Below are 25,755 nucleotides of genomic sequence, written 5' to 3'. Positions count from 1 at the left end.
GCAACAGCACATTAGCAAGGCAGGAAGCCAACATCAGATGTATTTGTTATTTAGCAGACTTCACACAGACACCTTACAGGATATTTATTACAACAGCCCATTCCCATTCCTCAGGGCAAATTGATGGAGAGGGAGTAACAAACACATTCCACAGAGACTATAGGACTGTCCTGGGTCATTACAGAATCATGTTCTCCCTCCTCCATCTGCTACAGAACCACAAAAATTGCTATTAGAGAGGAGATGGATGTTCCCAAAAGACAAGGTATTAGTACAGCGACAAACCCCTTAATCTCCAAGCACACTCAACCACAAGTACTCATACTAAAGGGTCCTGAAAGCCATTTGACGAGCAAGGTCATCCTGCAAGAGGGGAGGACACAGCACTTACCTCCAGCATAGTCCCAGACTCTGTGGTTGGTCAGCTGCATGGCATAGGTGTGCTGGGTCTCCTCGAAGTGCTTGTAAGCGTGGCGGCTCACGTAGCGCCCGCAGCCTATGTGCCCACATATCAAACAGATCCAGAGGTTCTGTCAACAGAGGGAGAAAGCTCTGTACATACAACACTGTCAAGTGGTGGTATGGGGGCTCTGAGAATTGTGATCTGACACCAACAGCCTGTACATCCAGCCCCTTCCTCAGAAAACGGTGTTTGCTTTTCTCCCTCCTTTGAAGCCTTGCTAGCTGGAAGGCTGAAGAGAAGGAGGTACCTGTTCACTGGAGCCAATTACAAGCCTGCAGGCACTGGGCATGTGGATGGGTTACAAGCATGGATAGAAGCCTTGACTAAGGGACACCTCAGCAGAAGCATACAAGCAGGCTCTAAAGAGCACAGACTAGAGGGAACCACCAAGCTGAGTGTCAGTTTAGTGACCATCACACTCTGCTCAGCTTATAGCTAACTTCTGCCTAAGAATCTGAAAGATTTGTCCTGGGAGGTAAGGTCCCTTCCCAGTACTATTTCCATCTCAAAGGGAAAGCAGACTGCCTGCTAAAATCAGCCTGAAAGCAGACACAGAATGAACCCCAAAAAGCAACCTGAGCAGTTGTGCAGTCAGATCTAGTCTAGATCTCACTCAGCATTCACACACCTACTTACTTCTTGAACTCCACACTCAAAACACTTGTTCTCTTCCACTGGCTCAGGTGTTTGGCAGTATCTGCAGACAGGACACCTGGAGGGCAATAAGCATCATGATGAGGCACAAGGAGCTCTATCCTAGTATTACAGTAATTAAAAAGAGAGTCAGAGAGCTCAAAGTAAATGTCTTGTGCAGTTGGATGCTCCCCATACATGCACATCTCTAAAGTTCACATTCCCCCCACTCAAATCTGCCTCCATTCCACACCAGGCTGCCATTTTCCAGCCAGCAAGTGACAGAAGAACAAAGAACAGTTCTTCCAAAGCCATTGCACATTCTCAGCTTGATCTGGTTTTGCTGCAGTCCAGGTGTAAAGAACATCTGCAACCAAGAGCATCAGTGGGGCTGCCAGCAATGTCAGCCTCTGCCTGTAAGCAAAAAAAGTCATGACAGAGCTCAAGAAACTCTTCCCTGCCTCAGCCATAAACGCTACAAGAAGCACTTGTAGATATCTTACACATCTCTAGAGGCTGCTACTGCGGGCTGCTGCCAACTGACAGCTGCAGCTCTCCATTACCTGCAGGGTTTCTGCAGCAGCTACACGCTGTTGTGGAAGGAAGCTGTAACTACAAGCTGCTGAGGACAGCCGAGTGACTGAGGGCGGTAACAACACTTTGCAAACACCTCAGCACATAACACAACCCTAAGGAGATGAGAAGAGGCTTCTATTTTTACTCAAACCAAATGGATTCAGCCTCAACCCTTCCAGGAAGAACATCCCATAGCTGTATCCTAAATCAATCAGTAGCAAGCACCCTGCTGTGCCTTCTTTTGAAACCACTGTGCTGCCAGAAAGACAGAAGACCCCAGACCAGAAGGAACCTTTGTCCAGACCCTAATCACTAGAAGCTCAGCTGGGAAGTGGTGTAACTGAGGTTGTGCATCCTGTTTCCAAGACTGTTTATGTATTTTTCATTAGCTGCTGGATAAGCTACAGAAATATTCAAGGGAAGAGACAACTGGGTTGCAGTCAGCTCTACACAAACTCAGGCACTTACAGCCTCCCTGGCGCCTAAGCACTGTGGTCAGGGATTTTCTTTTATCACTCTCCTAGACTGGGAACTTCAGTCCTGCTTCAGTTGTGTATTACATATTTAAGTGCTGTTTTGGATCTTGCTCTACACTGGCTAAGCTCCACTGCTTCACATTTAACCTGGGCAAAGCAGCCCATGAACCTGGAACCTGACTAGCCACAAATCTGTGATGTGGAGTCATCTGACAGAGGTGCTGTTTCTTTGATTTACAAATGATATACAGAGGGTTACAATTTTCCTCACAGTCCATCAAAGAATCAGGCAGTGAGGGGTAGCAGTGACAGAGAAGTGAACACAGTGAGGATTAGCAGCCCTTTTGCTGCAGTATCTGACTGCCTGATGTGCAGTGAAACAGCAGAGTCCAAATATGCACAACCAACACCAGCACCTGGGTGCCAGTCAGGAGCTCAGACACACCAAAATCCCCATCCACAGGGATGAGAAGGATGGTAAGGGCAAGAACAGCAAAGGGACAGCACTAGCAAAAAGAAGAGCTGCTTCAAGGACAGAGGAGGTCCAGTGACATAGTGCCCCATCACTCAGCCCATGCCCACCTTAAATATGACAGCTGGTCTACAGCAGCTGCCTCCCCTTCCCAATTCACTGAGTGATCTTATCATCAGACCTTCCTTTCCCATCTTCCCTCCTGTCTCACTTTCCAGTCCAGTCTCCCTGCACAGCTGCTCTTGCCCAGCTCTTCTTCATCCTCTCCCAGTATCAAAGCAAATAAGCAAGGCTGCAGTGCTCCGAGCTCCAGCCAGGCATGCAGGTCTCACAGCCTCAACTGTCTTGAAGAAAAAAATGACCAAACAGACTCTCAAGACTGAGTGAATCAGGGCTGTGTGGGCATCCAATGCTGTTCACCCCAGAATTTTTATCCTACACTATCTTAAAATAATCAGCATTACTCTACAACTCCCCTCCTGCCTTAGCAGGGAAACATGGTTAACCTATTTTTGGTGGTTAGATTTCACTCTGGGAGTTCCTTAATGGGGAAAAAAAAAAGAAGAGAGCACTAGAACTTGCTGTAATTCCTGCCCCCACACTCTTGATAAGCAGAGCCAGTCTCATCAGCACGTAACCACCACACTCAAACAGGGTTTCAGATAGGGAAACAAAGAGAAGCCTCTTACGTGGTGTCCTCCCACCGCTGCAGACACTGGCTATGAAAGCTGTGGTTGCACAGTGTGGTGAGGATCCCGTTCACAGACTCATCCATCCTCTCTAGGCACACTGTGCACTTAGGCAGCTCTGTCAGATCCATCACAGGCAGGCTGGCCCCCTTCAAAAGAACAAGCACATTGCTCAGCACCTTCTCAGCACTGTAACTTCAGAAAAAGCCAAACTTCTCTCCCATAAGTACTGGCACCAGGGTACAAAAACACTGCAAGGTAACCCTGTGAATCTACACAGTGCTTAGAGATTTATATACACACACACACACATATATATATATACATAAAGATATCATAGAATAATTTGGCTTGGAAGGGACCCTAAAGATCATCTAGCTCCAACTCCCCTGCCATGAGCAGAAACACCAGGTTGATCAAGGGCCCCATCCACCCTGGCCTTAAACACCTCCAGGGAAGGGGCATCCATAAGCTCCCTGGGCAACCTCTTCCAGTGTCTCACCATCCTCACTGTAAAGAATTTCTTTGTAATCTCCAGTCTAAATCTCCCCTCTTCCAGCTTATCCACCACGCAGCCAGAATCATCACGGCACAGGCTCAGCACGGCTGCTGCATCTGCAACCAGCCCATTCTGTTTTCAGCATTCACTGGATCCACCACCCACAGCAGGTTTACATCAGAGATGCTGCAGTGGTGAGGCACAAAGCCCCACGAAGCCACCAAACAAACCCGCACAATTAGCCCCAGAAGGGGGACCAGGGTTTGGGCTGATGCAGTTAAGCAGTTCTTGCACCACTCTGCCCAAATAACACAGTTTAAGTTCTGCAAAGAGCAGGAAAACCAAGCAAACAAAACTTACATCTTCTGATTTGAAGACCTCAGCCCTCTCCACATACACCAGCTGGCAGACATCCTCCTCGATGGAGTTGAACTGCCGGCCATTGCAGGCCATGTAAAAGCTGTCTGCATCGGCCTGCGTGCAGAACAAAGGCAGCCAGTTACAGACAGCAAACTCACAGCTGGTACAACCAAGAAAGAGGAGGAAAAACCTGCTGCCCTCCCTCTTCTCCCCTCCACCAAGCCCTGTAATACCAGAGATGTTTCAGGCAGCCAGCTACTGCCAGCAGGCATTGCATCTTGGCACAGGGTTTGGTGTTACCCCTTGAAGACAAGGAGTGAAGTTCAGAGCAGTGACAGCTACTCTGGTACTAAGCACTTCACAGGAATGCTGGAGGATTTCCCTTCAGCATCTGCTTTGCCCTTTGTCAGCAATTTCAGCGCCTTTGCAAAGCAAATTTGGTCTCTGGAAAAAAAAGTTTAAAAGGGCCACATTGCAGGTCACTGATACTAGTGTCAGGGAAAGGAACAATCTCACTGTGGGAAAGGATGCATTTCACTGCTTACAGTTCAGGCGTGCTCTGAACCGTGCCTGGAGTCACTGGCAAAGAGGCAGAACCAAAACAAAACCTGTTGATTACTCAGTCACCTCCCCAAACCCTTTCTCTTCCCAGATTGAGGCAAATTAGCTGAATGCCATATTCCTGGCTGCTCCAGCCAGAAGCATTCAAGCCCTTGAGATTTGTTTTTTGCTGCCTGCAGACCCAGCCATTAAGGGTCACTGAGGAGCAAGCCTTCAGGGAATTTCCTAAGAAACAGGAATTTCAGGGTGAGTTTGAGTAGAAGTTTATGCATTTGCTGCAAGGCTGTTCAGCACTAGGTATCTGCCCAGGTAATCTGACACAGCAACATACAAAGTGCACCTTCACAACCACTGCAAATGGCAGGAACCACACAAAAATACTGCATCTGCACAACGGTTATGGGAAATGCCTCACAGCATTCAAGGCTTGGAGAAACCTCTCCCCCAACCTCAAAATAGATCACTTGCAGCTGGGAGAAGAGAAGGAATGAGTGAGAGGGTCCACACAGGAACTGGCAGGGACCTCTGGAGATCATCCAATCCAACCCCTTGGCTAAACCAGTCACCCACAGCAGGCTGACCAGGATAGCAATGTCCGGGAGACTCCACAACCTCTCTGGGCAGCCTGCTGTAGGGCTCCAACACCTTCACAGCAAAGAAGTTTCTCCTCCTGTCCAGATGGAACCTCCTGGACTCCATTTTGTGCCCCTTGCCCTGTCACTGGCCACCACTTACAAGAGTCTGGCCCAATCCTCCTGCCCCTCACCCTTTCTGTTCATCAGAGTACAACACAGATAACAGAGAATGTGTACCTCTGCTACTTTACAATATCCAACAGGAAATATTGGAGCTGGAACATGGCAGACGCTTGCCTCCAGGTCAAGGTGTGGGACTAACCCCAGTCATCATCCCTGGGAAAGCTCTGGGCAATAGGTCAGGAGTGTTGTTCCAAGGGTAAAGTGCAAGCTTGGCTATGAGCTGGCCAGTGAAGCCAGACAGCTCCTCCAAAAAGCAGCTCCGTATGACAGCGCAGCCCCTTCTAGAGCAAAGGGACCTCCAGCTCTTACCTGTGAGCTAAACTTTATCAGCACCATGTACTGGTTTGGAGTGGAATCTCTGATGATTTTCATGTGCTCGATTACTTCATAGAAGGAGGCCACAAACTTCATGAGGTCATGGCTGGTCATTGTGGCAGGGACCGTGAGGATACACAGCATGGCGCTGCGCCTCACGTCTTCCTTTAACGAGGTCATCTTGCTGGCAAGGCAACAGTGACACAACATCATCTTGCTTCAGAGAGGACAAAGGCAGAGCTGGACACACCACACCTCCAGCAGCCACAGTTACTACAGGAACTTTGTTGTCAAGTCTTAACCCTCTTTTGCACATTTGTAAGTATCAAGCAAGAAAAGCAAGGGGTTGGGGGACGTGTCAACCACATGAAGCTTTTGCTCTGTCACAAAGGATTAAACTGGGAAGCTCCAATAAAAGGTGGTTTTGTCAGCAGTCCTTTGACACTGTTGGTTTTCCATACCAACAGGCACAATGCTCAGAACTATTCCCAGAATAGGCTATTTCAAATAGATTTCTGTCTCCTGACACCTTTCAGGAAGGTTCAAAATGGAAGTTCTCACACAATTACAGAGCAACGGTGTGGAACTGCAATCCCTGAAATAAACTCCTGCCTCAGCTCCTCAGGCCTGCTGCCAGGATCCCAGAGACCAACACTCAGCTGTGGGATTCACCAAAAAGCTGCTTTCAAAAACCATTTTTCAGGAAGCTGCACTCGTCTTGCACTCTCCCAGCCTTGGGGACGAGCCCTCTCCCCGCCTTGGGGACGAGCCCTCTCCCCGCCCTGGGGACGAGCCCTCTCACCTGCTGCTGGAGGACCAAGGCCAGCCTGCAGCTCCACCATTAAGACAAAGCTAAGTCTGCCCTCCCAGTACAAGTCACCCTTCCTGTTTATCCCAGCTCAGCAGCCACAGCCCCGGGGTGCCAGACTCACCCTTCCGGGTGGTGGCATCACCCAGGAGCGCTGCACCCACTAGAGCTAGGATTGGCCAAGCATTCTTACTTTGTTTTGTACAGGTGCATGATGCCATGAACGATTTCAACCGAGGGATTCCCACTGAAGAAGGAGATCTGGTCAGGGAGCTGCTTTGATGGAGAGTCTGGAGCAACCTCATGCTCTTTGCTTTGCTCATCTTGTTTATTTTTGTCCTCAGCAGACGCAGCCTCTGAAGCTTTTCTCCCTTCCACGGCAGCTTTAGTTTCGTCTTTTGCAAATCAAAAGTTTGCTCATTACTAATGGTGCATCAGAAATGTCCTGCTGCTCCCCAAGCACATTCTGGATGTATAAAACCTGCACCCCTGCAACTCAAATTGCAACCCTAAAAAGCAGCAGAATGAGACACTTCTCATCTCTGTTGTCCCAGGGGAAGCTCCAGAGCTGCCAGACAGCCAGTGTGAGCCCCTGGCAGGACCCCAGCGCTGTGGATCGAGCCAGGCAAGTTTAGCACCATACCCAGTGAAATCCCAACAGACTCCATAAAGCAACTGGGAGAGATTTGCTGAGGAGGGGTGAAGAGCAATCTGCTCCTCCTGTGACACTCAGATGGCAGCTTGGATGTCTGACAACATTTGGTGCTTCCATCAAAGCTGCTTTTATAGAATCACAAAATCATTAGGGCTGGAAAAGATCTCCAAGACCCAGTCCAACCATCAACCCAACACCACCATGCCCACTAAACTGTATCCCAAAGGGCCATAGCTACATGTTTTTTTGGACATCTCCAGGGACAGAGACTCCATCACTGCCCTGAACAGCCTAGGCCAGGCCTTTACCACTCTTTTGATAAAGAAACCTTTACTTATGTCAATCTAAACCTTCCCTAGAACAACTTGAGGCCATTTCCTTGCATCCTATCACTAGTTACTTGGGAAGAGATCAATTCCCACCTCATTACAACCTCTTTTCAGGAGCAGAAATTTCCTATCAGGGAACTGAATTGTGTCATAGCTACATAGCAGCAAAGCTGGCAAGCAAAGGCCTTGCTCATGACACAGCCCAAGACAAACCAAACCCTTACAGGGTGGAGAATGTATGCCAGCACTATCCAGATCTTCTACCCAGATCCCAACATATATTCCTGAATGTTCCTACGTGTTTTCCAAACTGTGAGACTGACCCAAGCCCCACAAACCCAGAAGCATCTCCAGCATTCCCACACCGACAAACAGCCGCCACTGATGGGGCCAGCGCCTGGGAAAGGTCCGGCTCCCCTTCCACAACATGGACACCACAAAAGCAGGGTGGGCAACCCAACCCCCAGCATTTTCCTGCCCGAGGCCAATACCTGGTCGCGGCTGAATGGTCTCAATTATCACGTCGGTCATTTCCCTGCGGCCGAGGTGCTGGTGGAGGATGGCCGCCCGCTCCCCGGGACCTTTCCCCTCCAAACAAGCCGGCACAGCAGCCGGGGTCGCCCCGGTACCCTCCGCAGCCATCTCCGGAGCTGCGCAGCAAGAAAGACACTTTGGGACAAGGTGCTGGGAGCGAAGCTCCGGTACGGGGGAACCCACTGTCAGGACCAAGACGTCGACCCCGACCTCCTCCCCGGGTGCCTGAAGCCCGCGGCCAAAGCCCAGCTCCGTCCCCCGCCACAACAGACAGCGCAGACCCACACCCGTGCGCAAGCCCCCGGTGGGGAAGAAACGGGACGGGACCGGAGAGACTCACCAACCGCGCTGTAAGCGAAGCCCGCGGGCAGCGGCGAGTGCTCGGCCAGCTCCAGCCGGATCACCACCAGAGACACGCTCATGGGCCCGGGCACCGCGGGCCTCCGCCGCCACTGCACTCCGAAGAGGCCAAAGGAGATGAAGCGCCGCTTCCGCCTCCCGCACCTTTCCCCTCTGACCCCGGCGGGGTCACGCTGGCGACGTGATGACGTAAGGAGGGGACGCTAAGGACGCCGTAAAGACGACGACGGCGGCGGAGGGAGACGACTCTGGGGGGCTAGGAGAAGCGCTCGGCTAATCTCGCGATACTTCTCTATGCGGTCTCGCGAGGTTTGCAGGTGTGTTCTCGTGAGATTTGGGGGATGAAGTCAAATGGCTGGTGAAGCTTGCCCTTCTTCTGGTGGAGCGTGGGCTGGGCTAGGAGTAGCGGGGCTTGGACCAAGCCTAGGGAGCCTAGTCCCTCTTGGCCCCCCTGCTCTATGCACCCCGACCCCCTCACAGGATGATTATAGGCTTGAGAGGAGGGATGGGACCCTGAAAGTGGAAGCTCAGAAGTAAAAAAGCTGCCTGACAGGCCTGCACTAGAGCGACAGCCTCCTTGCTGTTGCAACACAGGCTGGAGGGACTTAACCCCTTAGTCCAAAACACCCCTGAAAAAAAACCCAAACCCATTTCCTTTCTTGCTTTCTTCTTGCCCCTGCCATGCTGGTATCTTGCAGTCTGTGGCTATACCAGCCTTTGGTATAGCCATACTTAAATAAAAGAATCATACTTAAAGAATCATAGAATGGCTTGAGTTGGAAGGGACCTCAAAGATCATTGAGGTGTAATTCCTCTATCCTGGAACCAAGGACTTTGCTTCATGGCTTGGAGCTGTCCCTAACGGATAAAGGGTACTTGTGAATAATCTAGGCAACACCAACAACCTTAAATGTGCATGGATAAATATTTAGCCCTGTAATTCTATACTTTGTGTCCTAGCTTCTCTCCTCAGTCAGCATGAGCCACTTGCAGATTTTCTGCAGCATGTACCTGAGGAGCGTTGCCCGTGCCCCTCACCTGCTCCGTGCTGGCGTCTGGCAGCACCCTCAGAGGTTAATCCAGCGAGGTCGGTCTGGATGGTGCCATTACAAAGCTGTGATCTTTGAGGCAAGCGGAGTGCTCCTCCCATCCCCTTACAAGACCATTGTGGGTGTGTATCTCATCTCTCATTTGCTCCTGTTGTTTCTATGGGTGGAGGGAAAGTACATTTCCGGTGTCCCTGTCAGCTGCCTCTGGCTCTGGTGAGACAGTCAAGAACTTGTGATGATGACAATGGTACCCCCTTGTGTCATCAGCAGTACTAGAAGTGACGCAACTGACAACACTGTGGGCAGCTCCAGGTCAGGGCCAGAACCCAACTGGTAATGAAACTATTCTGTAACCACAAAGTCATGGATTTATTTTGGTTGGAAGAGACCTTTAAGATCAAGTCCACCTGTTACTCCACACTGCCAAGTGTCCACTAAACCATATCCCTCAGCACCACATCTCCACAGCTTTGAAATCCTTCCAGTGATGATGACTCTTCCAGTCTGGGCAGACTGTTCCAAGCCTTTCAGGAAAGAAGTTGTTCCTAATGCCCAATGTAAAGCTAGTGACACCAGCTGATAGTACAACCCTTTCAGGAAGGAAATGATCCCTAATGTCCAATCTAAATCCGGTGACCCCAGCTGATACCACCCAATGTTGGTACAGCCCTTCAGCATACTTTAAGAACTCAGTGTTTTCACCCCGAAGGTACCACACCAAAACCAGAAGTGAGGTGCTTCAGTTAGGGGAATGCCCAACAGTCTCTATGTGTCTGCATAGATTAACCCCAGTCCAACACACCAATTCTTGCACATGCTGGTTGATTTATCAGACCTCAGAGGGATTTCAGGCTCATTTCCCACCTTCTCATGATGCCATAGATGGTCTTTCCTGGCTTTCTTACTTTTCTCTGTGTAGACTGGGAGGCCCGGAACTGGATTCCAGCTGGCACCATCCAGCAAGCCATGCTCTCTGGAGAGGAAACCAGTCCCTCCCAGAAGTATGCAAGAGGAGAGCTGACACCTGTGGAGTTTTTGCAGGAACTGGGACAGCAGTGTTTTGAGATTGTAAGCCAGCTTCCCCCTCCTCTCTTTGTGCTTCCTGAATGCAGGCAAATGGGATCCTCCAATGTGGAGATTCAGTGAGGAAAGAGGAGCTTTTACAAGAAATCCTTCAGTGGAAGGGTCTGGATTTATCTAGGAAGCATTGTTGTCTGTTCAGGACAGACTTTTCACTGTGTCATCATTCTGGTACCCAGGCAGGATGGTCAGCTGAACCTGCCTTCACTTCCAGGAGCCTCTTCCTGCATATTTCATATCTTTCTTATTTCAAGACACCTCTGGGACCAGGCAAGATGAGAAGTCAGAGAGTTAGAGATCAGATGAAAGGCTTTTGCTGGAGTTTGTACATGGACACCATGGTCTCTGGGAAGGGTTCTTAAGAGTAGTAGAAGCCACTCCACCACAGCTCCAGGAAGGCAGTGCAAGAATCCTCTTGTTTTGAAACAGCTCAGTCTAAAATGCAAATCCCTTTCCTGCCTGCTGAATGGTAGAGTAGGATTTATCTCTAGCCTGCCTTGACCCCATGTCAGGCACAGTCCTAGTGCATTGCTCTTTCCCCAGATCAACCCTTCACCTCAGCTGCTGCTTCTTGTAGAATTAATAACATGAGAACACTTGTTTATTTGGTCTAAGCAATTTAAGCTTTGAGAGTCTCTGCCTGCCTTCTCCTGCCAAAGGAAGTAGGACAGCAAGATAAGATGATCAGGCAACCTGCCTACCCAACCACTCTTATTTTCATCCCTGCTTAAAAACCATTTATGGCTAATTACCATTCTTAGGGGTGTGTGTCTGTTTGTGTGTTCTTTGGTTTCTCAGGCAAAGGTCCATGTTCCAGGGGACTCTTTTCTCTTGGACTTAATCAGAACTGAGATGATAAAACAGCTCCCCATAATGGCAGAAGCAGTACAGTGTATCCGCGCAGAAGGTCTTAAGACAGCTCTTCTAAACAACAGCTTCTGCTGGCTGGATGGGAAGGGCTTTCTGCCCCTGGACCCAAAGCACTTTGATGTGGTAAGCCTGGAGGGATTAAAAAATGCATTTCTGTACCTAGGTCTGTAGAAAGCAACCAAATGAGGGGCAACCAGCAGCACGTGTTAATAGACCTAAATGGAACAGGCTGTGAAAATGTTGTCTGGCATAACTCATTGTGGTGACTGAGCCTTGGAGAGAGCCTGACTGACAGAATCAACCAGTGCCCTGGGCAGAATAGTCTGGGCCTTGACAACCCTTTTGGGGAAGAAATTGTTCCTCATGTCCAACCTACACCTCCCCTGACACAACCTGAGGCCATTTCTTGTCATCCTATCACTTGTTACTAGGAAGAAGAGACCAACCCCAACCTGGCTGAGCCACCTTTCAGGAATTTGTAGAGAAGGTCACCATGGAACCTTCTCTCCAGACTGAACAACCCCAATTCCCTCAGCCACTCCTCACAAGACCTGTTCTCTAGACTCTTTACAAGCTTTGTTGCTCTTCTTTAGACACACTCCAGCATCTCAATGTGCTCATATTAGTGAGAAGCCTAAATCTCAGCCCAGTATTCAAGGTGTGGCCTCACCAGTGCCCAGTACAGGAGGACAATCACCTCTCTAGTCTTGCTGGCCACTGTTCCTGGTAAAGAACACTCATACTGATACATTTTAAACCTGAAACTGTTTAAAGCCATCCTGTCAACATGGCATCATTATCAACTTGGCTTTCTGTGCATTGCACTTGTGACACCAGTGCCTGTGAAGTTCTCTTAGTGGATTGATGCACTGTTGGGATGCTCTGTGCTGCCTTTCATCCCAGACTCGTTCAAAGCACTTCAATAACCAGGGCCTATCTGCTGTCATCACTCATGTGGTGTGGCTCTTCTGTCACAGCAGGCAACAGCACTGCACAGTAATTAGTGTGGGGGGGGAAATATTAATTGAATGTGGATTTCCATTAGCATTGGCTTTTATATCTATCTAATAGATTTATTTCTATTCCTCGAGTGTCTGTCAGTGCAGGGGTGAAAGACTGCTTGGATTTTTTGATGACTGTGAGGCCAATGAGAGTACCCAGAGAATGACTCATCATGGTTGTTTTGTTTTTTTTATCCAGATTCACAGAATCCCACCGTGGTGGGGGTTGGAAGGCACCTCTGGAGATTATTCAGTCCAACCCCCTCCCTGCTAAAGCAGGGCCACCCACAGCAGGTTGACCAGGATCACAATGTCCAGCAGGGTTTGGAATCTCACCAGAGAAGGAGACTCCACAACCTCCCTGGGCAGCCTGCTCCAGGGCTCCAGCACCTTTGCAACAGAAAAAGTTTCTCCTGTTCAGATGGACCCTTCTGTGTTGCAGTGTGTGCCCATTGCCCCTTGCCTTGTTGCACCACTGAAAAGAGCCTAGCCCCACCCTCCTGTATTCCACAATTTAGCTCTTGCTGAGCACTGATCAGATCCCCTCTCAGGCTGCCCTTTTCCAGGCTAATCAGCCCCAGGGCTCTTAGCCTTTCCTCCTCACAGAGATGCTCCATTCCCCTGCATCTTCATAGCCTCCACTGGACTCTGTCTAGTAGTTCCTTGTCTCTCTGGATCTGGAGACCCCAGAACTAGACCAGATACTCCAGCTGTGGCTTCACTAGGGCAGAGTACATTTGGACAGATTATTATGGTGAACATCTCTGCTGCTGTGAGCTGTGGCCTGGTTGATAGGTGTGGTGGTCAGGATACACTGCTCTTCCAAATCATTTGGTAGGTGCACCTTTCTTGGACAGCACTGCTCAATTGGTTCACTATGGTTTGGTGCATCCAGTGAGTCTCCCACATCTCACTGGGTATCTTCCATCTGAAGGCTGGCTGATCCTGTTTAGCTAATTTGAGTTGAGAGCACCACAGCCAAGGCAGTTGGCACCCACGCAGTCACTTGAACCAGGTCCTATCCAGCTCTGTCAGCCCTCCATTCCCTGTGTCCTTTATTTTGCATGCTAATTAGACTGTCAATCTCTTTCCCACCCTCCATTTCCAGCACTGCACAGATGTTTGTGGTCACAGCAGGCTCATGCATAATCCATTTGTTGTTGCTGTAGATGGTTGAGCCTTATCGGGAAGGGATGCGCGAGCCAGATCCTCGGATCTACAAGCTGTGCTTGGAGCGCTTGGGTGTTCAGCCCCAGGAATCCATCTTCCTTGACAACAGCAGCCAGAACCTAAGGGCAGCAGCCCAGCTTGGCATTAAAACAGTAAAGGTACAAAGCAATGCAACCAGGGTGGGCTCTGGGTATGGTTTTTAAGTCCAGAAGCTGTGTTTGACTTGAATGGCTCAGGGTTTTCAAATGGCAATGGCAGTCTCGTGTTGCCAGACCTTTTGTTTCAGCCTGTCCTGCAGGATGTGGTGGGGTCAAAGGACAGGATTGCTGGCAAGGTCTGCCCTGGCCTGTTTCATTCACAGCTCCAAACTCTACAGCCAGTGTAAACTTGGAGGTGGTGTTTGTCCTTTATGGGCCTCAGTTCCCTGTTGGAGAAACAGCCCTAACCATATGGTTGAGACGACCACATCCACCTGACGATCTTTAATGAATTTCTGGAAGCTTTGAAGGCTTCATAGACCTGTTAACTGGGGACTGGTTGGTTAACTTCCAGGTTTTGGAGATAGTGATCACAGAGGTTTTACTTCAGTGAGGGATCCACTGAGAGAAGGACAAGCATAGGACTGGTGGGAAGAGCGAATTCTGCTCCCAGAACTGCACAAAGGGAGTTCCAGCTCTTGGCCCAGCCCAAGCTCACAGTGCCTATATCACTGTAATAGGTACATCTCCAGGACAGAGACCAAGGCAGGAGGCTCATTGTTGGCAGTGACTGACCTGTGAATTCCTGTGTCTTTTAGAGGATCAGTGCTGTTGGACTCACACTACATCACAACTGTGCACAGCTCTTTCCTTCCCATTTTATCTTCCACCACCCAGCATTTCTCTCTCTCTCTCCTGCTTTCAGGTTGATGATCCAGAAGCAGCTCTCAAAGAGCTGGAAACCTGTCTGGGTTTTCCATTGCAAGGGTTTGTTCCATATACTTGTTCAGTGAGAGCAGACATGGAAATCCCAAAAGATCATCTGCAGAAGTACCTTGGAAATGTTTTTGGTGACCATGCCACAGGTACTGCAGTGCTTTTTGCTCTTCAGCCCCCCTTCAGCTCACGTGTTCTGGAGCCATTGGCTCTTTGATTCATCCAGCAGATGGATTGAAAAGTAATATTAACAAAAATCTTCTCATCTCCAAGCAAATGTTGCAGCCATTCAGGTTTCAGTGATCCATCACTGCTTCCCAGAAATGGGAAACAACATTTCAGGACTTTCTCATCACATTTGGAGGGGCTGAATCGAGCACAAGTTTCCAAAGAGATGCTGGAAATATTCCCAGCCTGTGAGCCATCTATGAGCTGCTGCCATGCTCCCCAGGGATTTGGGGCATGGGAGCAAGGTGTAGGTTCCTGATTGCTGCAGAAAGGGGAAGTAAAACCTGGAGAAATGGTGATAAATAATCCTGTCTGATGCCTCTGTCTGATGCCCCTCTGCTCTCAACTCTTCAGGCCCACTGGTGGTACGGCAGTTTGGTCAGGGGCAGTTGGCCAGGACCTACCTAGTCAAGTTTGGAGATCGCTTGCTGGTGCTGAAGAAGGAGCTTTCTGACAGCCTGTGTCCCTTGGGCTCTGCTGTCAGAAGGGAATACAGGTGAGGAGGTGTCTGTGCTCCACATGCCAGCTGAATGGAGAAGACTCTTAGAGGAGATCCCAAACAAGCCAGGGACAGTGCTTCTATTCCAACTTTGGCTTTCCTGTTCCACATCACACACCTGCCTTCCACATTCTCCTCCCCTGCATTTTGCAGAGCTTCATACCTTGAGCTATGATCTGTGTGCTATAGATAGACACAGATGTGCCACCACTCTGCAGCTGGGGCCCTGTGCCTGTGCACAGCATGCTCCCCACTCCTTCCAATCCACAAAACACACCACAGCAATCCAGGCACATCATAGTCATGGAACAGTTGTGATTGAAAGAGACCTTTAAGATCATCAAGTCCAACCATTAACCCAGCACTGCCAGGTCACCACTAAACCATGGCCCTCAGCACTGCATCTCCATAGCTATGAAACCCCTCCAGGGATGGAGACTCCACCACTGCCCTGGGCAGCCTGGGTGAGGCCTTTGCAACTCTTTTGGGGAAGAAATTGTTCCTCATGTCTAACTCAAACCTCCCCAACTTGCAACTTGAGGCCATATCCTCTTGTCCTATCATATGTTCCTTAGGAGAAGAGATCAACCCCCTCCTGACCCCAACCAATGAGGTCTCCCCTCAGCCTCCTTTTCTCCGAGCTGAAGAACCCTCAGCTGCTCTTCACAAGACTCATTCTCAGGAGACTTAGGATCTCACCATCATATCTGGCATCTTGAGTGGCAGAGAGGTTGCAGCACAACACTGCAAGTGAGCTGCAAGGAGCCTGCTAAGGGCTAGCCCCATGCTGGGCGGTCAAGCTGCAAACCAGTCTGCTGTGCCAGAGATCTGCACTTCAGCAGCAGAGCAGCAGGGCACATGTTGGGGGAGCTGCTGCAATCTCCCCTCGATTTTTCAGAGTATGTTGGATAGGTCTCAGAGCTCTGGGCTATAGAAAGATTTTACTGTGCTGCTTTCCCCTACCCCCATCCATGTTATTTTAGTGTTTGAGCACAAGACTCTCTTTAATATTGTGTCTGCCTAGCAACAATGCAGCTCTGGTATCGATTCCCTGATGCCTTTCTGTGCTGACACTGCTCTCTGACTCGCCCTGGCAGGTTGCTGAAGGCACTCGCTGAGGCTGGAGTTCCTGTTCCCACTGTACTTGCTCTCTGTGAGGACAGAAGGTAATCTTGTCCCTCAGCTTTCACTCTGGGCTTGACAACTTTAGCTAGATTCCCCCAAAGAGGAGAGGAGAGGAGAGGAGAGGAGAGGAGAGGAGAGGAGAGGAGAGGAGAGGAGAGGAGAGGAGAGGAGAGGAGAAAGGAGAGGAGAAAGGAGAGGAGAAAGGAGAGGAGAAAGGAGAGGAGAAAGGAGAGGAGAAAGGAGAGGAGAAAGGAGAGGAGAAAGGAGAGGAGAAAGGAGAGGAGAAAGGAGAGGAGAAAGGAGAGGAGAAAGGAGAGGAGAAAGGAGAGGAGAAAGGAGAGGAGAAAGGAGAGGAGAAAGGAGAAGGAGAAAGGAGAAGGAGAAAGGAGAAGGAGAAAGGAGAAGGAGAAGGAGAAGGAGAAGGAGAAGGAGAAGGAGAAGGAGAAGGAGAAGGAGAAGGAGAAGGAGAAGGAGAAGGAGAAGGAGAAGGAGAAGGAGAAGGAGAAGGAGAAGGAGAAGGAGAAAGAGGAGCCAGACCTGACAAAGTACACTGGTCTGATTAGTGTTTGCCCAGTCTTGGGCTAGGGGAGCCTCTGGAAGTTCAAAGGACAGTAAGACTTTTATTTGGCTTGGTTTAGATGTGTCTGATTTTAGCAATTAATCAAAAAGCTGTCTTCCTTTGAAAAGCAGCTATAAAGTAATGTTGTAGGGCTCCCCACTGACTCAGTATTCTCAGGTTTCCAGTCAGGAGGTGATTTTTCTAAGTGCCAGACCTCAGACTTGCCCTAAGATCTACAGCCACTCTACAGCCACGACAGACTGTAGACCAGGACACCCCACGTAGCCTGCAGCCAGCACAGCCACGCTCAGATCTCTGCTGGCTGCGGTAATAAAGTCTCTGCACTGCAGTTAAATGTGTGTCCACTGCTCTGGTGTTGTGCAGCCTGGCAGCACACTGCAGGGGAGGCAGGGAGAGGGTTGGTGCTGTAGCCCAGCTTCAGGCTCAGCTTGCTGGGCTAGAAGGACCAGGACTGATCATGCCACAGCTTTGTGCCAGCACCTGGCAGCCTGGGCTGGACTTGAGCCCAGGCCAGAGCTGGGTGAGTGCTCAAGTGCTGTGGTGTCTTCACCTTGCCATGCAGGCAAGGCCTGAGGGCATGTTTAAGGTGCAGATGACATCTGAGGGGTGGTAGATAGCAGGATTAACCTCAGCCCTGCTGGTTCCACCTTGTTCCCCAGCACCCTTGGCACAGCTTTCTACCTGATGGAGCACTGTGCTGGCCGTGTCTACAGCGACGCCTCCCTCCCCACGCTGCAGCCCAGCCAGCGAAGGGCTGTTTATGCTGCCATGAGTCAGGTCCTCTCCAAGATCCACAGAGTAGATCTCAGAGCAGCCAAGCTGGAGGATCTTGAGCAGCATGGTGAGATAAGCTCTTTATCCTGCATGGCTGCTTTCTTCTCCTGGCTATCAGCATTTCAGAGGACAGGCTTGGGTACTTGGGGCAAACTTGGGGGCATCTGGAAAAGCAAAGATGGGCAGCAGGGTGTCTGAATGCTCAGGTGTGGTGGGAGGGTGCAGGGAGTTGCTTTAGTCTCCAGCTCTGTGTTTCTGGATAGTAGTTTTCCTTACAGAGCATCCTGCCATGAGCAAGAGCTGCACTGTGGGTGCAGGAATAACTTGTTTCCTGCTGTGTCTGACCAAACTCCCTTAGCTCCTCCAGTCTCTACAGAGCTGTCTTAGCCTCTTGGAGTTGGAGAAGTTATATTTTTGTCCAGGACCTGATTATTTCCACCAGAACATCAAATCCAGTGTCCAGCTAAGAATGTATGAGACCTCTGGAAATCACAGCTCAGCTCTTGGAGCTTATCTCAGGGTGCTAGACTGGCTGTTTGTTTGCATGCATCTTTTATGCATCTCTTCTGAAGCCTCTTTGTGGCAGTCCTTTTCCCTCAGAGCCTTTTTTTCCCTGTTACAGGTAACTACATTCAGCAGCAAGTTGAGAGCTGGACAAAGCAGTATCGAGCTGTGCAGACTGATGTTATCCCAGCCATGGAGAGACTCATCCAGTGGCTGCCTCTGCATTTCCCTGAACCTCAGAAGACAACACTTGTGCATGGTGACTTCAGGTACTGCTTGGCCAAAAGCTCTGCCCTGTAGAGAAGGAGAATGCAAAGCAACATGCAGACTCCAAAGAGGTGCTGAGCTGTGCTGGTGCAGCAGCTTCAGAGCAGTCTGAAAGCTGGGCTCTGGGACAAGTTCAGCATCCCCCAGGTAATGAGATCTAGGAGGCTGAAACTCTTTGCATCTGTCATGGGAAACACGTCTCAAGAGCTCTGACTGTGGCTGTCTTGAACCTGGAGCATTTTTTATCTGTGGTAGTTTAAAGCAATGCCCATTTGAGAGCAGGGAAGTGGGGGTCAGGAACTGATAGCCTGGACTCCTTTTGTCCAGCTCTAATCTTGCTGCCTCCTTGGTGTTTCAGAGTTTCTTGGCCCAACCACTGCAAACACAAAATGCTGGAGGATCATCAGCTGTTTCTGCAGTATTCAGAAATGGGTCCTGGAGCAACTTGCTAATGATGTTTAGTGCTGAATGAGTTGGGTGGCTGGGGAGGTGCTGCAAGATGTATGGTGTTACAGGTGCAGGTGTTACAGGGGAAGCCATTCAGGGTCATGATGGCTGGGGACAGGGGTGAAGGGTGCTCAGAGCTACTTCTGTGTTGTCAGACCCTGGCTGAGAGGGCTGTGAGGCTGCAGCACGGGCATGTGCCAATTCTGGGCCAAGGCTCCTTCTCACAAGGCTTAGCAGACACGGTTCCATGGTGAGCAGGATGGTTGCTCTCTCTGCTTCCTCCTCAACAGGCTGCTGCCCTCTCCTGGGCCTCAAACTGGTGCAGGCTCTACTACAGATCATCTGCAGCCCATAACGGTGTAGGGCCTGGAGTTACTCTGTGCCTTTGAAATGACCAGAAGCTCCTCTTGGACAGTGATTTGACTGCTTCACTTTTTGTCTAGTCTGTCCTGTAACATCTGTTTAATGATCTGAGGCTCTGAAAAACTTGATTTCTTTCTTGAAACTGCAGTTCAGTTCATCATTAACCAGGGAGTTCACTATTGAGTAATCTCAGTCCTCTCTGACCTATGCCTGCAGAAATTAATGTTTCACTTGTGCAACCTCCCAAAGGACTCAGCCATTTTTGAAGAGCACTGGAGAGCACCTACTGCTGCTGAGCACTTGAGACTTTTCTGATCTCTTTTTTCCTCTGATACAGGATGGACAACCTGGTCTTTCATCCAGACAGGCCAGAAGTCCTTGCTGTCCTTGGCTGGAAGCTTTCAACTCTAGGAGATCCCATCTCTGATTTGGCGAATAACTGTATGGCCTACTTCCTGCCACCTCACTTTAGTGCACTCAGAGGTACAGAGAGGGGCAAAGTCATGTTTGACACATGGAGAGAGGAACTAGAGTTCAGAAACAGATTAGCTCCTGCCCAGAGAGCTCAGCTGGCAGTTGGGCTCATTGCAGCTGAAATCTGCTCTGCCCTTTCTCCCCTCCATCCCTCCAGAGTGGAAATACCTTTATGCATGTGCAGGAATCACTGTGCCATGGTCACTTCATCCCCAATTTGTCTCATGTCTGCCACCCATTTAGTAGATGCTCTGCCATGTACTCCCTGTCCTGGTTGGCACTGTCACCCTGTTCATGCACAGGATCTTTGTTAGCAGTCATGTCATGGCCTCAGAGAGGAGCTTGCAAAACTACCTTTAAAAATGATTTCCCCTCTCACCCCAGCTGTGAAGCTGGGCAACTCTTTTGGGTGAGAAAGCTGTGAACCAGGCCAGCCTGGAAGGAATTTATCCACAAAGTTACACACTTGATAAAAAGAAAAATACAGGGTTAAACCAAGAAGAAAAGGATTCCATCATCTAGGAGGAAGATCTGTCAGTGACTGCTCTCCCAGTCTCACCCCATACACATGTCACCTACATGGGTAGGCACAGTGTGGCAGCAGTGCAGGTGTTGGATGGGTGCAGATGTCTCTGCTGCTCTGCATCTGCATGGCTCTGCCCAAGCCTCACAGCATCCCTAGAGGGCTCTGAGCTTCTCACTGTCTGCTGAGTCACTGTTGCCTCTTTGCATCTCCCAGGCTTGAGGAAGTGTGACTTGGGGCAGCTGGGAGTCCCCACAGCAGAGGAGTATGCCCAGGTGTACTGTGGCCACATGGGAATGGAGCACCCTGAGAACTGGAACTTCTACCTGGCCTTTGCCTTTTTCCGACTGGCTGCAATGCTGCAGGGACTCTGCAGACACTCTCTGGCAGGTGAGGAACCCAAGCATGCCAGCCCTGTGCCCCACTTGTGTGCTCACCAGTGTGGGGAGAGCTGTTACACTGAACTGGGGGAGGCTAGACTGGCAGAATGTGCCACAGGGTTTGGGCACATCTGGCTGTGAATCCTGAGAGCTCTGAAATGCCAGATGCTCCAGCAAAGCATGGCATGTCCAGCAGTGTTGTGCTTTCAGCAGAGGAGCCCCTGTGGGAAGTCAGGGCTCAAAATGAGAGATCTTGTTTCACTCTGAGGATGAGCCACCTGGGAGCCATTGTGCAGCCAATTATTGTTGCATGTAGTCAAGGGAATAGGAATAGAGTGTCCTGAAAAGCACAGAGCTCCCTCCATCCTCCAGCACAGGCTCTCGAGGGTGGGAGGCTGCTGAAACCTCTCAGGTGAGCTGTGGAATGTGGTCAGGTTGTGTTAGGTGGTCAGGCTGTGTTATGTAGCCAGGCTGTGTCCTGCAAACAGAAGAAAAGGCCAAAAGGGAGCACACACAGGACATTTCCCTAGAAACTGCTTTTTGCTGGGTGAAAGGTCTGGTCTGTTCCTCTTTGTGCTGATGGGAGGTTGCTGTGTGATCACTTTTCTTTCATGGGGGAACTGAGCAAATGGCAGAGCGAGAGCTCAGAGCCGCGTCCTACAGGTGGAGCTCTCAGACCTTCAAACTAAGCACCATCTTGGCTAAGCCACTCAGAAACAGGGAGGTGGTGTGAACTACTCTTTATCTGCAGACATCAGGCCTGGCCTGGGAGTCTTTATCAGAGGAAAACATATTCCTTAGAGACGAGTCTCCTCGAGTGCTGCTGGGCTGGCCCAGCCAAGGGCACGTGGTGCTGTTTGGGATGTGACTACATAGGCTCCTTCCAACAAAGATGTTGAGACCCCACCTGGAGTACTGTGTCCAGCCCTCCACACCAGAAGGACATGGATCTGTTGGAAAGGGTCCAGAGGAGGCCACAAAGATCATCAGAGGGCTAGAGCATCTCTCCTATGAGGACAGGCAGAGAGAGTTGGGGTTGTTCAGCCTGGAGAAGGCTCCAGGGAGACCTTAGAGCAGCCTTCCAGTACCTGAAGGGGGCTACTGGAGAGCTGGGGAGGGACTTTTGACAAGAGCTTGTAGTGATAGGATGAGGGGTGGTGGTTTGAAATTAGAGCAGAGTACATTTTGATTGGACATTAGGAAAAAGATCTTTCCAGTGAGGGTGGTGAGGCAGTGGAACAGGTTGCCCAGAGAAGTTGTAGATGCCTCATCCTTGGAAGCATTTAAGATCAGGCTGGATGTGGCTTTGAGCAACCTGGTCCTAGTCAGAGGTATCCCTGCCCATGGCAGAGGGGTTGGCACTAGGTGATCTTTAAGGTCCCTTGCAACTCAAACCATTCTGTGCCTTCTCTTGTCCTTAGGGAGGCCAGCCCCAAGTGAAAGCAGCAAGGAGGATGCCGAGTTCGTGGCTGAGCTGGCTTGGGAGTTTGCCGTCAAAGAAGGCTTCCGCGTGTTTGACAGCCTCCCCACTGCCACGTCTCTGGCACGGCGTTACAGCACCTGGGCTAGGCCAGGGCCATTCCTCAGCAGGAGCTACAGTACCTGGCCACGACCTGGGGAGGCTCCTGTGCTCAAAGTTCCCCTGGTCACTGCCCCCACCAGCCTGCTGGGGATGGCCCTGGGTCTCAGTTGCAAGCTGGAAAAGATCCTGGGCATCCAGTGGAGTTTCCTGATTTCCAAGCCCAGATGGGCTCCACACTCTCTTCTAGATCTGAAGGTAGGACTTCTTCCTCCCTGAAGCTGCTTTGCTGCTCCTGCACCAGGGTGAGGGATCATGGCCTGTCTCTTGCTTTCCTGGTCACCTCAGACATTTGGCATTTGTGGAGTCCAGTGGCTGGAGAAAGGAGGCCAAGTTCCCATTGCTGGCTACATCTGAGTAACAGTTCCTGTTCAGGGCACCAGCAGTATCAGGAGCTGGCACTGCTTTCCAAGATGAGCAGATTAACACCAGCCCAGCTGTAATCACTACTGCCACTCCCCAGGCTCCTGCCATCAGTGCTGATGGAGTCCCCAGAGCTTGTCTGGGCTTGGGCTTTTCAACACCTGCCAGTCCAGCACTTGCTCATCACCTTCCCCTGCCAGCAGGAAGACTCACTGCTGCCTTAGTGGGAAAGGCTAAGTGAATTCTCCTTGTAAGACTCCTTCCCAATGCCTCCTTGGGAGGTCCCTTAGGTAGGGCAAGGAGCTGCTTGCACCTCCACAGCTTTATTTCCTCCTTTTTGTTCTCTCATTCTGCTCACCCAGGCAGGGGCTGCCCTGCAGATGTCCCTGTTGCCTGCCCAGTGATAAGCAGAGCATGATCAGGCCCTCATCAGGACAGGCTCTGGGATGCCAGCTGGATTTTGGCCCTGCCACTGTCCTGGGTTGTCCTGTGCAGAGCAGGTGCTGCTGCAGTCCTGAGCCCTCAAAAGGGAGGAGCATTGGTCATTCCTGCTGTGGTGGTGAGGGAGCAGAAACCATCTTCCAAGTGTCTTGCCCATGGGTCAGTGGCAGAGATGAGAGGAGCATCAGCTCCTTGAACTGTAGAGATTTAATCTTCCTTCTGTCAGTGCAAGGCAGGTCAGGTCAATCCACAGCCATAAGGGACACCCAAGTCCCCTACCTAGGCTCTGCAAACTCTTTTCACTGTGCTTGCACTTCCCAGTGCTGCTGGTGGCCACGGTGAGGCTCTGAGCTCACAGCTCTGGGCTGGCTGGTGCTGGAAATGGATTTTCTGGGAGTGGTGTCAGAAGTAATCATTCACAGAGTGTATCATGAAAGCAAACATCCCAGCCCTTGGGTTGCTGCCAAGATTAGATTCTCAATGTATTCCAGAGGCTTTATCAAACTCAAGCGGGTTGCTTAACCGCCTCTCAGCTGCCGAACCACAGAGAACCGTTCAGCCCCTCAGAAGCACTTCCTTGTGCTCTGGCAGAAAGCAGCAAACCCCAGCATTTCAGGAGCTCAGCAGCTGATCCCCTGAGCAGGTGGAAAGGGAGGGGAAGCAGCAGCTCTGGGGAATTTGGAAGTGCTGAGATGAGCAGATCTCACCCTTCTTTGAAACACTCATCCTCAGAGCTGGGAGAGAATCACTCCAGCTATCAGGACTGCTGTGCTCTCTCTACTCCATGCACCTTGGGCTTGTGGTGGAGACACTGCTCCTTATCTGGGGGACCACAGAGCCCCTTCATCCCTACCATCTTCCCATCCCTTTGGCACTGTGCCTGCACTGTCAACCTTTGCTGCAGAAGTGTGTTGCGAAAGCCAGGGGAGGAGTCTTGCTGCCTGTGGCAGAAAGATAATGCAGTGGAGAATGAAACACCAAATAGTCCTGGCCTGTGACTGTCACAGTGCTCCTAAACTGGGCAAGGACCAGGGGAGAGGGCAAGCTGTCTTGTGCCAGCTGGCACTGCTTGGATAGAGGTTTTTCCCCATGAGCTTGGCAGGGAGGTGCCCTTTGCTGAGCCACTCTCAGGGCAGTATCTTAGCTGATCCTGCCACGTCCCACATGGGGAGGCAGCAGCCTTTGCACAATGGTCATGAAGGTTGCTCATCCCCACAGTTCTCCAGGGAGATCCTCTCCAGAGGAGCAGAGTCATAGAACAGTGTCATAGAAATGTTTAGGTTGGAAAAGACCTTCAAGATCCTCAAATCCAAGCATTAATGAAGCAATGCCAAGTCCACCACTAAACCTTGTCCCTCAGGACCACATCTACACAGCATTGAAACCCCTCCAGGGAGCATAAGCATGTCTGGCCAAAGCAGGGTGCACACAGCTACTCTCCCAGTGTTGTGCCTGGTGCTGGCTGTTGGTGGAGGTCAGCACCAGCATAGGGCATATAGGAAGATGTCTTGTTCTCTTCCATCAGGCCAATAGTACCAGGACCAGTGCAGTGGCTCTGAGGGTGACCTTACAGGCCATGGAGCAAGAAAGCCAGGTGAGCAGACACATGCACCTAACATCTGACCCTTCTCTGGCCCAACTAAAGCAACACAGAGACACTTCTCTTTGAGGGTCTCCTCTATACCAGGAACACATTGCAGTCTGGGGTTTGTGAGCTCCAGGGGTGGTTTTTCCTATCTGTTGGGGGATCCCAGGTGAGGACATTTCCCCAGCACTGCATTGCCCAGAGTATTTGTAAGGAGCTGGGGCATTTGCTGCCATCCTTCCCTGGTCCTGCAGTCTCTCACTTGCCCTGTGTGGGCTTTGATCTCACTCTCCCACAGGTCTCTGGAGCAGAGCATCTCAGCAGTGCAGCCCCCAGCCTGATGCTCCACTCAGACCTGAGCTCCACATCTGGCTGAAGGTTCACAGGACAGTGCTCTCCAAACCAGAGCTGAGCCACTAGCCACAGTGCTGGGGAGACTCAGGCAGCTGCTCTGGGGTGGGAGAGGTCATCATGTTGACAGCAGCTGGGGAATCTGAGTTTGAGTGGATCAAAGTCCTGGATCTCGAGGCTGCAGGAAGTCAATACCAGCCTTGCAGGGGGAAGCCAGTCAGGAATAAGCAGGTGAGGCTGGATTTGGGAATGAAGAGAATGGAGCAGGGTTCTCTCCTCCTCCAGCACAAAACCTTCAGCTACCTGCAGATCTTCAGAGAATTGTTGATGGCAGGGAACTGAATCAAGTCCTCTAGGACTCTGTCCTCAGGGAAGGCATTGGAGCTGAGGCAATGCCTCTGAAGGTGGGAGGAACCAGGAGGTCTCCATGACTGCAGTGGATCTCTGTTTCATTGGGGACCACAGAGGATGCAGGCTGGATCAGGGGGGCTTGCAGTGCTTTACAGAGGCCAGCAGCGAGGGGAAAACTGTAGGAACAATCATGGTAATTCCTGAGCTTTTTATGTGTTGTCTGGTGGTAACTCAATATTAAAGTGAATTCTTTGAATTCTTCTCCACCTTCTCCAGCATGAGTGCAGCTTCAACTCACTTTCACAAGGCCACATCATCTGTCCAGGGTCACCACCACGTCCCTGCTCTG

At 50.6% G+C, this 25,755-nt stretch overlaps 2 protein-coding genes across 3 annotated transcripts in view; one reads left to right on the top strand and one right to left on the bottom strand.

Annotated features, from left to right (window-relative positions):
• BRAP (BRCA1 associated protein) overlaps positions 1-8,714 on the bottom strand; it is a 17,431-nt gene extending 8,717 nt beyond the window's left edge. Inside the window, exons 1-8 of the mRNA XM_068163385.1 lie at positions 8,469-8,714; positions 8,086-8,244; positions 6,804-7,005; positions 5,797-5,986; positions 4,169-4,282; positions 3,310-3,458; positions 1,100-1,175; positions 392-530 (exon numbers count right to left, since the gene is read on the bottom strand). Coding sequence (XP_068019486.1) covers positions 392-530; positions 1,100-1,175; positions 3,310-3,458; positions 4,169-4,282; positions 5,797-5,986; positions 6,804-7,005; positions 8,086-8,244; positions 8,469-8,550 — 1,111 coding nt within the window. The 5' untranslated portion in view covers positions 8,551-8,714. The remainder of the gene's footprint in view (positions 1-391; positions 531-1,099; positions 1,176-3,309; positions 3,459-4,168; positions 4,283-5,796; positions 5,987-6,803; positions 7,006-8,085; positions 8,245-8,468) is intronic.
• Positions 8,698-25,755, top strand: ACAD10 (acyl-CoA dehydrogenase family member 10). 2 transcript variants are annotated; one of them, XM_068163383.1, is made up of 15 exons: positions 8,698-8,805; positions 9,449-9,659; positions 10,457-10,605; positions 11,416-11,610; positions 13,658-13,816; positions 14,562-14,721; positions 15,155-15,296; positions 16,397-16,465; positions 17,664-17,845; positions 18,401-18,551; positions 19,697-19,842; positions 20,573-20,746; positions 22,158-22,513; positions 24,645-24,713; positions 25,003-25,755. In XM_068163383.1, exons 2-15 carry the CDS (start codon positions 9,467-9,469, stop codon positions 25,078-25,080), a joined length of 2,223 nt encoding a protein of 740 aa, XP_068019484.1. In that variant the 5' UTR covers positions 8,698-8,805; positions 9,449-9,466; the 3' UTR covers positions 25,081-25,755. The 2 variants fall into 2 exon arrangements, with proteins under 2 accessions (XP_068019484.1, XP_068019485.1); XM_068163384.1 differs by lacking the exons at positions 8,698-8,805; positions 10,457-10,605 and having other exon boundaries at positions 9,585-9,659; positions 25,003-25,750.

This window comes from Melanerpes formicivorus, unplaced genomic scaffold (genome assembly GCF_026170545.1).
Source record: "Melanerpes formicivorus ecotype bairdi unplaced genomic scaffold, bMelFor1.0.p_v2 SCAF_72, whole genome shotgun sequence".
In the NCBI taxonomy this organism is placed as follows: Eukaryota; Metazoa; Chordata; class Aves; order Piciformes; family Picidae; genus Melanerpes; species Melanerpes formicivorus.
Note: the sequence above shows the minus strand (reverse complement) of the source record. Positions and strands in the feature narration are given on the sequence as shown.